This window comes from Drosophila virilis, chromosome 3 (assembly GCF_030788295.1).
Source record: "Drosophila virilis strain 15010-1051.87 chromosome 3, Dvir_AGI_RSII-ME, whole genome shotgun sequence".
Lineage (NCBI taxonomy): Eukaryota > Metazoa > Arthropoda > Insecta > Diptera > Drosophilidae > Drosophila > Drosophila virilis.
The window spans coordinates 23,481,441-23,493,240 of NC_091545.1; the positions used below are offsets into that span (position 1 = coordinate 23,481,441).

Genomic DNA, 11,800 nt, shown 5'->3' on the forward strand with positions numbered 1-11,800 from the left:
TGTCACTTTGAGTTTTGACCATGTGGGTGAAATTAAATTTGGTCACATTTAATTATTGTTTATGCAAGGCCTGTGTGGCCTGTGATCCACAATTTCAATATTATTATCCGAAATAATTCGCCAAACACGCTGCCTAATAAGGCAAGCAGCATAAGGCTGGTTAGCGCCAGGACGAACTGCGAAACATTCTTAAAATAAATGCATACCATTTTATATTATAAAAAGCTGCATTTAAAAGGGTTAACTTAAGACCTCACCTTAGGAATTTGTACACGAAGATAATCGAGTCGCGTCGAATCGTGTCTTGTGTCAACATTAATCGCAACAAATTTAATTTCACAATTAAATGCAAAGACGCGATGCGTTTAGCATAAATTAACGGCATGTAAGTAGGCGCCGCAGGGTGCCTGAAACTGAAGGGGAATGGGTGGAATTTCGGCTTGCTTCGTTGGTTTCAGGTGTCGTGCCAACAAATAAGCCGCCAGTCAGCGCTTCCGTTTCCTGCCCTGCCCCTTACTCCCACCGTCTGCGCTGGTATGGGTAGCAATTTTCCATTAGTGTATTTATTGCAAAATGTAATTTAATTGACGTCATCGTCTAATGCATTTAAGCAAAAGGAATTAAGTGTCTTTAATTGTTCACTTTAATTAAATTAGCCAAGATATTTGCCAAAAACCAGATTTAAAGTCTTTCATAGCAGATAGACAAGTGAAAACTGGCTTGAAAAAGACAGCTAACATTTATCAAGAGCAGCTGCAACAACAGATGAAGTTGATTGGAATTAATTTCGGGTTTTGTCCGAAACCAGACTGAAAAACATGTGTTATGCGTGCTCATCGTTTTGCTCTCGGCAATAAGTATGAGAAATTGCTTAAAAGTGTGCAATGTGTTGAAATAAATAAAGTAAAACAGAAGCAAATCGAACTTCAATATTATACAAGTGTTTGCTGCTTTTTTTTTTTTTTTTTATATACCTAAATAGATTTTTTTATATACGTATTTAGAAAAGCATTTGAATCTTTAATGCTTTTATAAAAAAACATTTCAATTCCCAAGTAACAATAGCGATTCTAGCATTGATTGAAACATAAATACATATACTTATAATAAAATATACAATAAAATAAAAAATAAAATAATACTAGTAGTTATAGTAAAGTTGATTATAATATTAAAAATGATATATATATATATATATATATATATAAATATATATAGCAATATTTTAATATTTTAAGCGATTTATCAAAATAGCTAATCATAATAATTTATTATCATAAATATTCATTGATAATAATTTAAATATATGTTGAATGGTATTTAAGCTGATACATCATCATAGTTGTTATTAATACATAATTATTTACATCAAAAGAACTATTTTTAATAATATTTTAGCATATATATAATAATTTAGAATATTAAAAAAATACATCAATAGATATATATGCTAGTGTTTTAGCTGATATACCATTATTGATATTGATATTAATAATTGATAACAAATAAAATTTGTTTAGGCTAGCTTTTGGCCAAATATGATAAGATTGGCGCTTAAGTAACATCGAGACATGCCACAAAGTATAAGCAGCTTAGTCTACAGCGTGGTCTTTAGGCATTACTATAAAGTAAAAATAATAATTTTAAATAGTACTTTTTAGCCGCATGCTTCGCTGCACAGACAGCAATGAGGTATTTTTTATCTTTCTTTATTTTGGCGTCGACTTTGCCGTTAACCTTCGACGCGAAAATTGTTGTGTATGTACTTATTTTTTGTCCGTTTATTTTTTATTTTGCGCTGGCAGCACAAAATGTTTAAAGGTGTTTTTCAGTTTAGTTTTTTTGAGCGTTTTGGTCAGGGCATGGCTGTGTTATGGGAGTACGAGTTTTTAATTGAAGGACGTCGGCGGCATTCGAAGGCAAGCCAAACAAATAAACTGCTGGAGATCTGTGGCAGCTTTTCTCGGTGCAGTTGCCAGCTTGCATTAAAGCGACTGCCCAGTTAGTCAATTTGAACACTGCAATCGCAATTGAAGTTGCAGTTGCAGTTGCAGTTGCAGTTGCTGTCTCCCCACTTGACTGCAATTTGCTGCTGTGATGTTGTTGTCGCCGTTCTTGTTATTACCTTTAATTTGCCTTTTTCGGTGATTGTCGGCCACGGCTGCGCAGAGCCAAGTCACGTTTCGTCTAGCACCGAGCCGCGCGTTCGAGACGGACAACTGTCCGTCCGGTTTTTTAAGTTGAATTCTGGTTCTTGTTACACGGTTTATGCTTGGCAATTGCAACACTTAACGCTTGTCAGTCGCTCACTCGTTGGGTCTGGCAGGGTCAGACTGGTTATTTCTCTGGCCCAGGTAATGGATGTGTGCAATCATAAAACTTTTAGCGGCTGTCGCTCAGTGACCTTTTACCTGCTGATAGGCGCGCACTTTGCAGCTGTCCTACTCGCAACAAGGGCCGCATATTTGAGTATACCATTCAAATATTTACATTGCGAGTGCGTACGTGACAAAAGGCACATATCCTGCACGCATTCCTGCTCATTATCCTGTCGACAAACAATGCTGTAGAATGTAAATAATTATCTTAAGTGTATGTGTACTCAACTCTTGCTAAACTCATCTTTTGACATCCGAAATACATTTAGTAAATGTCCATATACTATTTCTGGCCTCTTCCCAATGCAATGAGCTGCATATTACCTGCCATCCAACCAACCTAGAGCTGCAGCCGAGTCACGAAGTACATAAATGAATACAAACTTAGACCTTAGACCTTAGACTATTATTTTGCTAAATAGTTTAGATTAGAAGCCTTTAGACGAGAAAGAGAAGATTCTGAACAGAAAGAATACTCTGTAATATTGTTATTGTAATCATCACAGAGGACCTGGAATAGTTCGTGCAAGGCATGGTGCTAATTAGACTTGGCGATTTTATTTTTTTAATTTTAACTGATAATACCCTTAATTACTCAAACATATTCTACTGAATTTTTGTTTAATTTATGAATTTTGGAATGTTTTTTTTTCAAAACATTGTTATCTTAATGTGTCGCAAATGCCATTGATTTATATTTCCACATTTATATATTTGTTATAATCGTCTGGCAGCTTGTGTTCGTACCACTGTGCGTTTGGGCTGCGGCTCAGCCTGCACTTTGCCAATATCAGCTGCGGCCATTAGCCCGGGCAGGTAATCGAACTCAACAAAACCAAATTTGTGGCCGCCCCATATACATAAAATCATGCAGCGATATATACACATATATACACCTATCTAGGTATATATGTATACACTTTATATGTACAATTTCAAAATCAAACGCGATGGTATATTTGATTTGTTTTGATGAACAGCTGCTACGGCGACTGTTCGCATCTAATTAACACAACACTGAGCGCTAAAAGTAAGCAGCAACAGGTGAGCTACAGGTAAGTCGCTCTCTAGATTAAGCGATTGCTCGTTCGGTCGCTCTCTCTTTCTCTCTCTCTGTCTCAGCAGGCCGTCAGCTGTTTGGCCGCTTGGCCGCTTGGTCGCTTGGCTTGGCTTGAGCTGAGCCGAGCTAAGCGAAGCGGCTGCTGTTTCAGTTCTGTTGAAAGCCGCCTTCAGGTTGGACGCGTCGGTCTGTGGCTTGTCGCGTGTGTTAGCTGTGGATTTACAGTTACATTAACTAACGTGCTGTGTGTGCGCTTGAATGCCAAATTTAATTGCTACTGTGCCACAGCAACAACATTTAACGTTAACGGCAGCTAGCGTTTAATTTGAAAACGTTTTCAAAAATAAAAAAAAAAAAAAACGCAAATCGTTACTTTCGTTTTTCCAGCTTTCATTTTTGTTTTGCTTACACACAAGTTTTCATTGAAAAAAGTGTCGTTGTCAAAGTTGTGAAATTTCCACATATACAAAAAAAAGGGTGCTAAAAATCGAGAGATACAGAATTTATTAAACAACCAAAATAAAAAACAACAAGCCAGCACAACAGACTACAACTGAAGTCAACCTATTCGAATGGCGCTCATGGACACCGCCTGGCGCTGCCGCCTCATGATCTTTGGCGTCGTCTCGCTGCTGCTGGTTGGCGATCTCTTTGGCTATGGGGGCTACAGCGTGCGCGGCGTTAAATCGGATCATCCGGACGAGGTGGGCGTGCAGGGCGGGGGGCCGCCGACTGGTCCCGCCGCTGCCGCTGGCAAGTTTCAGCAGAAGAATGCCGAAATCGACATAGGCGAAGGTGAGTGACATTTCCAGTATTCCCATTTGCGTTGCATTTCAATTTTGTAAGCGAGTTGCTCTTTTTTTATACGCAAATTTAAACTTGACTTGCGTTTTTTTAAAATTTATTTATTTATAGTTATACGTTATTTCTTTCTTTTTTTTTTGGCATTAACAACGCAAATTTTTACACACTTGGGCCGCTGCGCATTGCAAAATATCTGTCTCTCTTTTTTATGGCTTGTTTCACAAATTCAGCTTTTTGTTGTCTTTATAAGCGGCGCTTTGTTTGGCTTCATCAAGGTCAATTTCGATTTATAAATGAATGTTTCTTGCTTTTTTTTAGTCGTTTAATTTGTAAAAAGCTGACAGCACGTGTAAGCGAATAATTGATAAAAAGCCTTACCTGATACCCGGAATTAACTTGTATTTTTAGTTATTTTTGGCAAAAATTGCATTATTATAATCCAGTTTCCAAAAAAATACCCATGTATCATCAACTAACGCGCCATAGTGTTTGACAATTAACGGACAAGTTATTTAACTTGCTACGAATTTAAAGTAGGCAGTCAAAAATTTTCCATACCTTTTACATATATACAAGTTCGCTTCTTATGGAATTTAAAAACAAAAATCTGTTCTTACTTTAAGACAATATCAGCTTTTGAGCTTTAGTCGTGCCAGTCAGCTATAGCTGGGTTTCTTTTGCGTGTTGCGCAACAAATATCAAAAGGTCTCACAGTAAATAAATAAACAATTTTATTTAACACCTAAGCGGACACGGAAAGCCCAGGTTGAGCAAATGTTTGTTGCTTTCGTACCGGCAAACAGCTAAAAACATATTGGTAACCACTTTCCAATGCCCAGCGATTTGCATAATTTTTATAGACAAACTCGTAGGAAAGTGACATAAGAGCCGCAAATGTTGTTTTTTTTTTTGTAAACAAATGGATATGGGCTTTGATTATGCAATGAATGCCACGAGTTGATACACATACATACATATAAATGGTCGATTGCATTAAGAGGAAACCTCAATGACAGAAAAAAGTTAATTGAATCAATCGGAAAGTCAAAGTGCACCTCGAGGCAGCTCGACGAGCCAACAATAGAGCTGGAGAATATGTTTGACTGTATTTTAAGCTGAGGTCAAAAAGCTTTTCATTATATATCACAACGGCTTTTCATGCTCATGTCAAACTTCATGTTAGTCGCAACGAATTAACATTCACAATCACATGGTGGAAACAGTGTCCCTCTATTTTCTTACCATTTAACGAGTACATGAGAATCTTGGCCTCACAGTGGTCTACTTCGGTGGTTTCTAACTGGAATTTAGCCCAGGTCATTAACATGATCGCATCTGTGGTGTGGTCTCGCTTGATTTTGTATGTGTGCGCTTGGGTTTCTGTTTTTGCTTGCAGAGGTGAAAGTGGAAAAATGCCAAGCAAATAAACTTCACGTAATAAAATCAGCGACAACGACAAGTTTTTTACTTATGCCTTTGCATGTGCTGGAAATCTTTGTGGGAAACTCTGGCTCAACTTTCCCAACAGGCTGCAGTTGCAGGGACCATTTCGCAATTGTTCAATGGGCTCCTTATTCGCCAGAGTTAAAATTCCAATGCTGTGCACATTGTCTAGACGAAGCTGCAGAGCAATGCTGATTATGTCAAGTTAACAGGAAGTTGCCAGAATAAATAATGACAATACGGAATATCACTAAGCAAACTTAACTTGAGTTGCGCTATTTAATTTATTGAACTTATTCAAGCAGAGCGCTCTGAAAACGCACGCAGTTTAAAGAAACACTTGTAAATGCCGATCGGAACCAGTTCCAATACGTATTCAAGCCGTGCGTTGATCGTCGAGCGGTTTATGTATAAATGATTAGCTGGAAACTAGTTCTACGGAAATCGAGAGTGCCCTGAAATTAATTCTGCGCTATTGCATAATAACGGTGTTAATATCTTGTAAATGATTGGTTGATAGAGTTAAACAGGCTCTTTGTGCTACAGGTTTCATTCACTAAAAAGGCATGTCAAAGTTCTTAATCTATTTCCCGGCGCGCTGCATTTACCGAATTCGGCATGAACTTCACGTTTCTTGGCCAAGACAAGTTGCTGACAAATGCAGTGCGTGATAAACATGCAGAGCTTGCGTTTAATTTGATTTCAGAATTTTCAGGGCTGATCAACCCGTAAGCAGTACGTGCATTTAAGCATAAAGTGCTTTCATTTCGGAGACTGTTCTTTTGTCCTCAACTCATCATTAAAATCAAACAAATTTGTAGATTTTTAAAATATAAAACTTGTCTATTTCTAGGTTCATTTTAGGTGCATTGGGATATCCGTTGGCAATCAGGTTTAGTTTAAATTATTTATTTATACAATCAGTTGACTTTGCACCTTCTTGGGAATAGAGTTGGCTAAAATATTCATACGGCTATAAATTAAAAACCACAAATAAGATGCCACCCCAGAGATTTGCGTCACTTTTCACAGGTTTAAACTCTTGTCAAATTTAAGTCTTTTCCGCGTACAAAGAGCACAGTTGGGGATTCTGATTTGTGGTTAATTACCAATAAATGCCAGTTGGCTTGGACTTAAATTTAATATTTATACAGCAGCATAATTAATGAAACTAAACATCGACCAAATGACTAAGCAAATATTTGTGTTTATATTCATATAGAAAAAAATCAAAGTTCAACGCACGTTTTGGCCTTGCTGGGGGCGAGTTGTCATCAGGCTGACCGTTCGCATTGCCTTTAAGAAAAAATGTGCAAACAATTCGCAACATCTGATACAATACGAAGTTATATTCAAATATTTGACTCTGGCTCTTTGTCTGATGCCGAACATGAAATAAAAAGTGAAATATTTGCATTGTTTCTGAACATTTGATTCCATGTATTCAATGGCTATATTCATGATTAATAGAAATTGATTAAATAGGTATCTTATGCTCATCCGTACAGCGTCTTTATTTACTTTAGAGAGGTATTTTCCAGTTTAATATTTGCGTAGTTGTTTAATGAAATTTAAACATTCACGAACAAAAACAATTTGACAAGCAACAAATGCGCGTTTATTGTTAAAATATTGTGGATGAATTCACATTTTTGAACATTCGAATTCTAAATACTCTTGCCACGGAACAGTAAGGTATTTAAAAATACATTTTTATAAAACACAAATATATGCCTCTCAGTTCTCTTATGTATTTTCTATTATAAAAGCCAGTCTTCTTTAAATTATTTTGCTTAATTTCTCGTGTAAATCTATTGTAAGTGTATTCTATATTCCACTTATCAACATTTGGGCTTCTCTATGCTAAATATTTGGCTCAGTGGCCTTGAGGTTTATCTTGTTGCGCAGTTGCAAATCTTAATTAGAAAGCAGTAGGCGATATTAATGAGAATTCTAATTAGAATATAATACTTTTCATTAACCAAAATTCGAATGCCAAAACGAAATGCAATGCATAATAATTAAATGGCGTTTATCGAGTTAATCAATTATGTACAAATTTTAGAGCACGACTTTGATGAGTTCTCCGCAGCAGCTGCTCTGAAGCCAGTAGCCACTGGTGTTGTGACCGGAGCGAATCTGAAGACCAAGTCACAGCTAACGGATACCATCAAAGAATCGTGTCTGCCCAAAATGCTATGCGAGCTGGCCGCCAAGCCGGAGTATCAGCTGAGCGAAAAGGAGCGCGAGCTGCTTAGATTGATAAGGTAAGTCGTAAGGCGAGTCGTGACTGAGCAGGCATTATATAAAGATCAGAGCTTTCAAAGTTACTTCACATTTAACTTGGGCACTTTGCACAAGACCCCTTTTATGGGACGACAACTAAAACTAAAAACATTTCAATTGCGGTATTACCTGTTTGATAATCACTTTTTCACTGCTGATCTCTGGCCTGTCGGGTCGTTCAATGAACTTGGTCAGGTGTGTTGATTTTAGTGCATATTAAGATCTTAGGACTGGCCTTGCTTGAACAAACTCATGCACAATTCCACTATTGGGTTGTGTAATAGGTGCGCATCTAAACGGGTATTTCGAAATCAGATTCATCGACCAGGCATAACCTACCTCACAAAATTGACGCGTCGCGCACGCTGAGCTAGCTCTGTCGTTTTGTAACCTCGCACTTGAGTCGAAGGTGAACGCAGCGTCGTAAAAAACTGTTAAACCGACTCACTTACTATACAGAATCGCTGTAGTATTTAGTTCTATTGAGCTGTCGTGTCTACAAGGTATTTCAAACAAAGCAGCTAAAATGACGCGGCCCAAAAACAATCGCTGATCCGTATAAAACCCTGAAAAATGCGCTGCTCTTCATATACATTTAACGTACTAATGTGATTTCCGTATTTTTTTTCGACGTCTTGCAGATCTCCAACCATGCCCTGGATGATGAATATGCCGCCAAGTAAATGGTATTTTGCGGCACACATGGGCGAGCTAATGCGCCATACAGGCGATAATCTGAGCGGTCCCATGGGTTGCGCCAATCTCTGGCCGAACTGCCCCATCAGCTCCAAGAAGCTGATGAAGCTTAGCTACAAGGTGCGTGTTTAGGCGCCGGCTAATGTGATCATAGCATATTTAATTAAGAACTAGTTTAAGTGTACACAACAAACACACACGATTATATCTATCTGGGGCTCTATGCCGAACAGACTCACCTATTGTACTATATGTTTTCACGCTGTAAGCCGTCGTCTAACTGGCTGAAAGAAAAGTGCCTGCAGTTTGCCATAATGGAGCCTGCGGCATGACTGATGTGACAATTTGCAATTTGTATCTATTAGCTGTAAGTGCTAAGTAGTCATTTAAGTGTGGCTAGTCTATCTCAATTATATGTTAGTTTTAGCATTATGCCTAATGTTAGTTCGAGGCGCGCGTATAATTGTACAAAAAAAAAAAAGCATATTGTTATTTAATATGAAACCTGAGTTGCTTCTGTTTGTTTCATTTTTGTGGGCTTACTAATGATAGTTATGGGTTTTTAATTGCGCTGCATCATCTTTGCGACTGTTACGCGGTAAACGCCCTTCGCCTTAGCATGGGCATTAAATGGCAAATGCATTTGAACATGTTTTTTTAATTGTTTTTTTTTCAAGTGCTAGGAAATATCGAATTTAACAGCTGTGTAGATATTAATAGAAATTGTAATACGATTGGAAGGTCGTACTACGAATGCTTCAATCTGTGATTAAAATCCAGTTTGTACTGTGACCAAACCCCAATCACAATAACCTAACAGCAGTGACTAAACACTTTCAATTTGTTTTATGCCATTCCCATAATGATTTTCGAATAGCTTTTTGTAGTGTGCCTGTGGCTTTTACATCGCCTTCTTAATGATAGTACATGCAACTGACTTCCTCGTCATAATAATTATACGCTTGTATTGATCTTGGTAAATTATTTCACATTATATTAAACCCGTCTAAAGACTGCGTTTAATCAGTGCATTTAAATGCTGTGCCATGTCACAGCATAAAAAGTCTTTTGTTTCTATTATAATTTGAGGAATCGTTGGTTTTGATTTTACAACTTTTGTTCGGTGCAATCAATACAGTTTTCAGACTAATTAAAAATGGCAATTTAAATGCAATGAAAGGATACAACAAATTGGCGCTTTTGCTTCATTTATTGCTTGTTTTTATTACAAATATTTTAGCAAAGTGTCATGGAAACAGAAAAATCGGACGAGAAGTGGTTCTTCTTGGTTCTGAACAGACACAATCCTGGGAAAAGCGGATAAATCCCAGCTACTCTCTCCATTTTGAATTCTTAAGCCCTAAAAACCGTTTGAGAGGTTATTTTTAGAAGATTTCTTGACTAAATCAGATCTGAATGACGATCATCGAATAAAGCGTATACTGAATTTTCAAATAAACCTGCAAATTTTCAGTGCATACTTTTGGGCGATATGCAAAAAAATACACCATACAGAAAACGAATACACTTAACATGCAAATGGATCGTTGACATTGCGCACCTCAAACGAAAAGGTAATAAAAAGCAAAACAATATTTGTGTTCGATGATTGCCTCATTGAACATGCTTGGAGCGTAAAAATGACCACACACCAAATGGAAAGAATCTGAGCGAAATTGCGGGATTATGACAGACATACTTGATGGCTAATTAAGTATTAAACAATAGCCAAACGGTAGACAGTAAACAGAAAGTAAACAACTCGATTCGGTATGCGATTCTTTTGCTCTCATGCTCATAAATCAGTCAGCGACACGTGCTCTTGCTTAAAAGGCTGCCTTTCCGATTTATTTGCGACACTTCTTGATACTCTGCAATCCAAACTACTTTTATAGTATACTAATTATCAAGGCGCCGCAAACACGTTGCATTTGGCAAGTTTTCAAGTTGCCAAAGACAAATCCAAAGGGGGGTACAAACATAAAAAAACCAGAAAACAAAAACAAGCTCGAAATTACGTTTTTGCCTTCATTGGATGGCTTCACAAAAACAATAAACAATAAAAGTAAACAATTTGTAATATCAATGGAATTGGGTCAGTTTGCCAGTTGTTACGCTCGTTGCGTGCCAAAAGTGGACTCTGGTGCACTTTCATTGTATCGTTCAGGCGCTTCGATTTTGGGACAGACCAGCAGCACTTTATTTTTTGGTCTGACATTTGACAAGTCGTTTGTTGTTGTTGTTATTGTTACTGCTGTTTGTTGTGCAATGCCAGACGAGTGCAGCTTATGCGTAACATGACTTTCAACAGCCGTTGCTGGTACTCAAACTTCTATCAATTTGTCAGGTTGCCTAATATTTCCGCATTGCATTGCCAAAACAAAGGAAAGTCTCTCCCCAAACAACCCCAACAGTTCGCACTCAAATCCGGGCCTGCGAGCGAGCAACCAAAACGGCAACAAGTGCCAGGCAACTGGTAAAACCCGAAAATTACGCGGCTCAACAAAGAAATAAATACAAGAAGGAATAGTTTTTGACGGCGTGACGAAAACCAAATACCCTTGCAAATGCAATCATTTAGAGAGTCTCGCATTACGACTGTAAATTATTTTAATATAATTTGATAAGATAATAGAGAGAGTAGAGCCTAACAACCCATTACAATACAAATTAGTGCAAAAGATTATGAGCAGAAATGCCTCTTGCCATGCCTAAACTAGGGTATGACAACGCCGCAATTCCCACCCACTTTGAGGTACGCGAATAAAAAAGTTTCGTTGCAAATGTAAGCCAGGCCAACAGTGGGAGCTGCCGAGCTGCAGTGCTCTGTAATTGCGGCTTAAGTCGCAAGTGTTAACAGGCGCCGTCTTGCGTAACCGGGCAACCGACTGATTGAATGACTGGCCAATTGCAGCCCGGGGCTGAGGTGGGGCGAACATGTTGTCGGTCAAGTTTTGGCTTAAAACTGATCGACCGACTGATCGACCGACTGATTGAACACTCATTGTGTCAGTTCTTGCTATTGTCTGCTAATGGTCGCAATTGTCTGGCTAACTGTAAGCACAGCTAGTCGACCAACTGTCCGAACTGATTGCGGGTCTTGCAGTCTTAATAAACTGAGTAGCCGTGATTG

General features: G+C 38.1%; 1 protein-coding gene across 1 annotated transcript; it reads left to right on the forward strand.

Moving 5' to 3' along the window:
* Positions 1–3,611: 3,611 nt before the first annotated feature.
* Positions 3,612–8,940, forward strand: geko. Its single transcript, XM_002048317.4, has 3 exons — positions 3,612–4,233; positions 7,751–7,952; positions 8,613–8,940. Exons 1-3 carry the CDS (start codon positions 4,011–4,013, stop codon positions 8,797–8,799), a joined length of 612 nt encoding a protein of 203 aa, XP_002048353.1. The 5' UTR covers positions 3,612–4,010; the 3' UTR covers positions 8,800–8,940.
* The last annotated feature ends 2,860 nt before the right edge of the window (positions 8,941–11,800 follow it).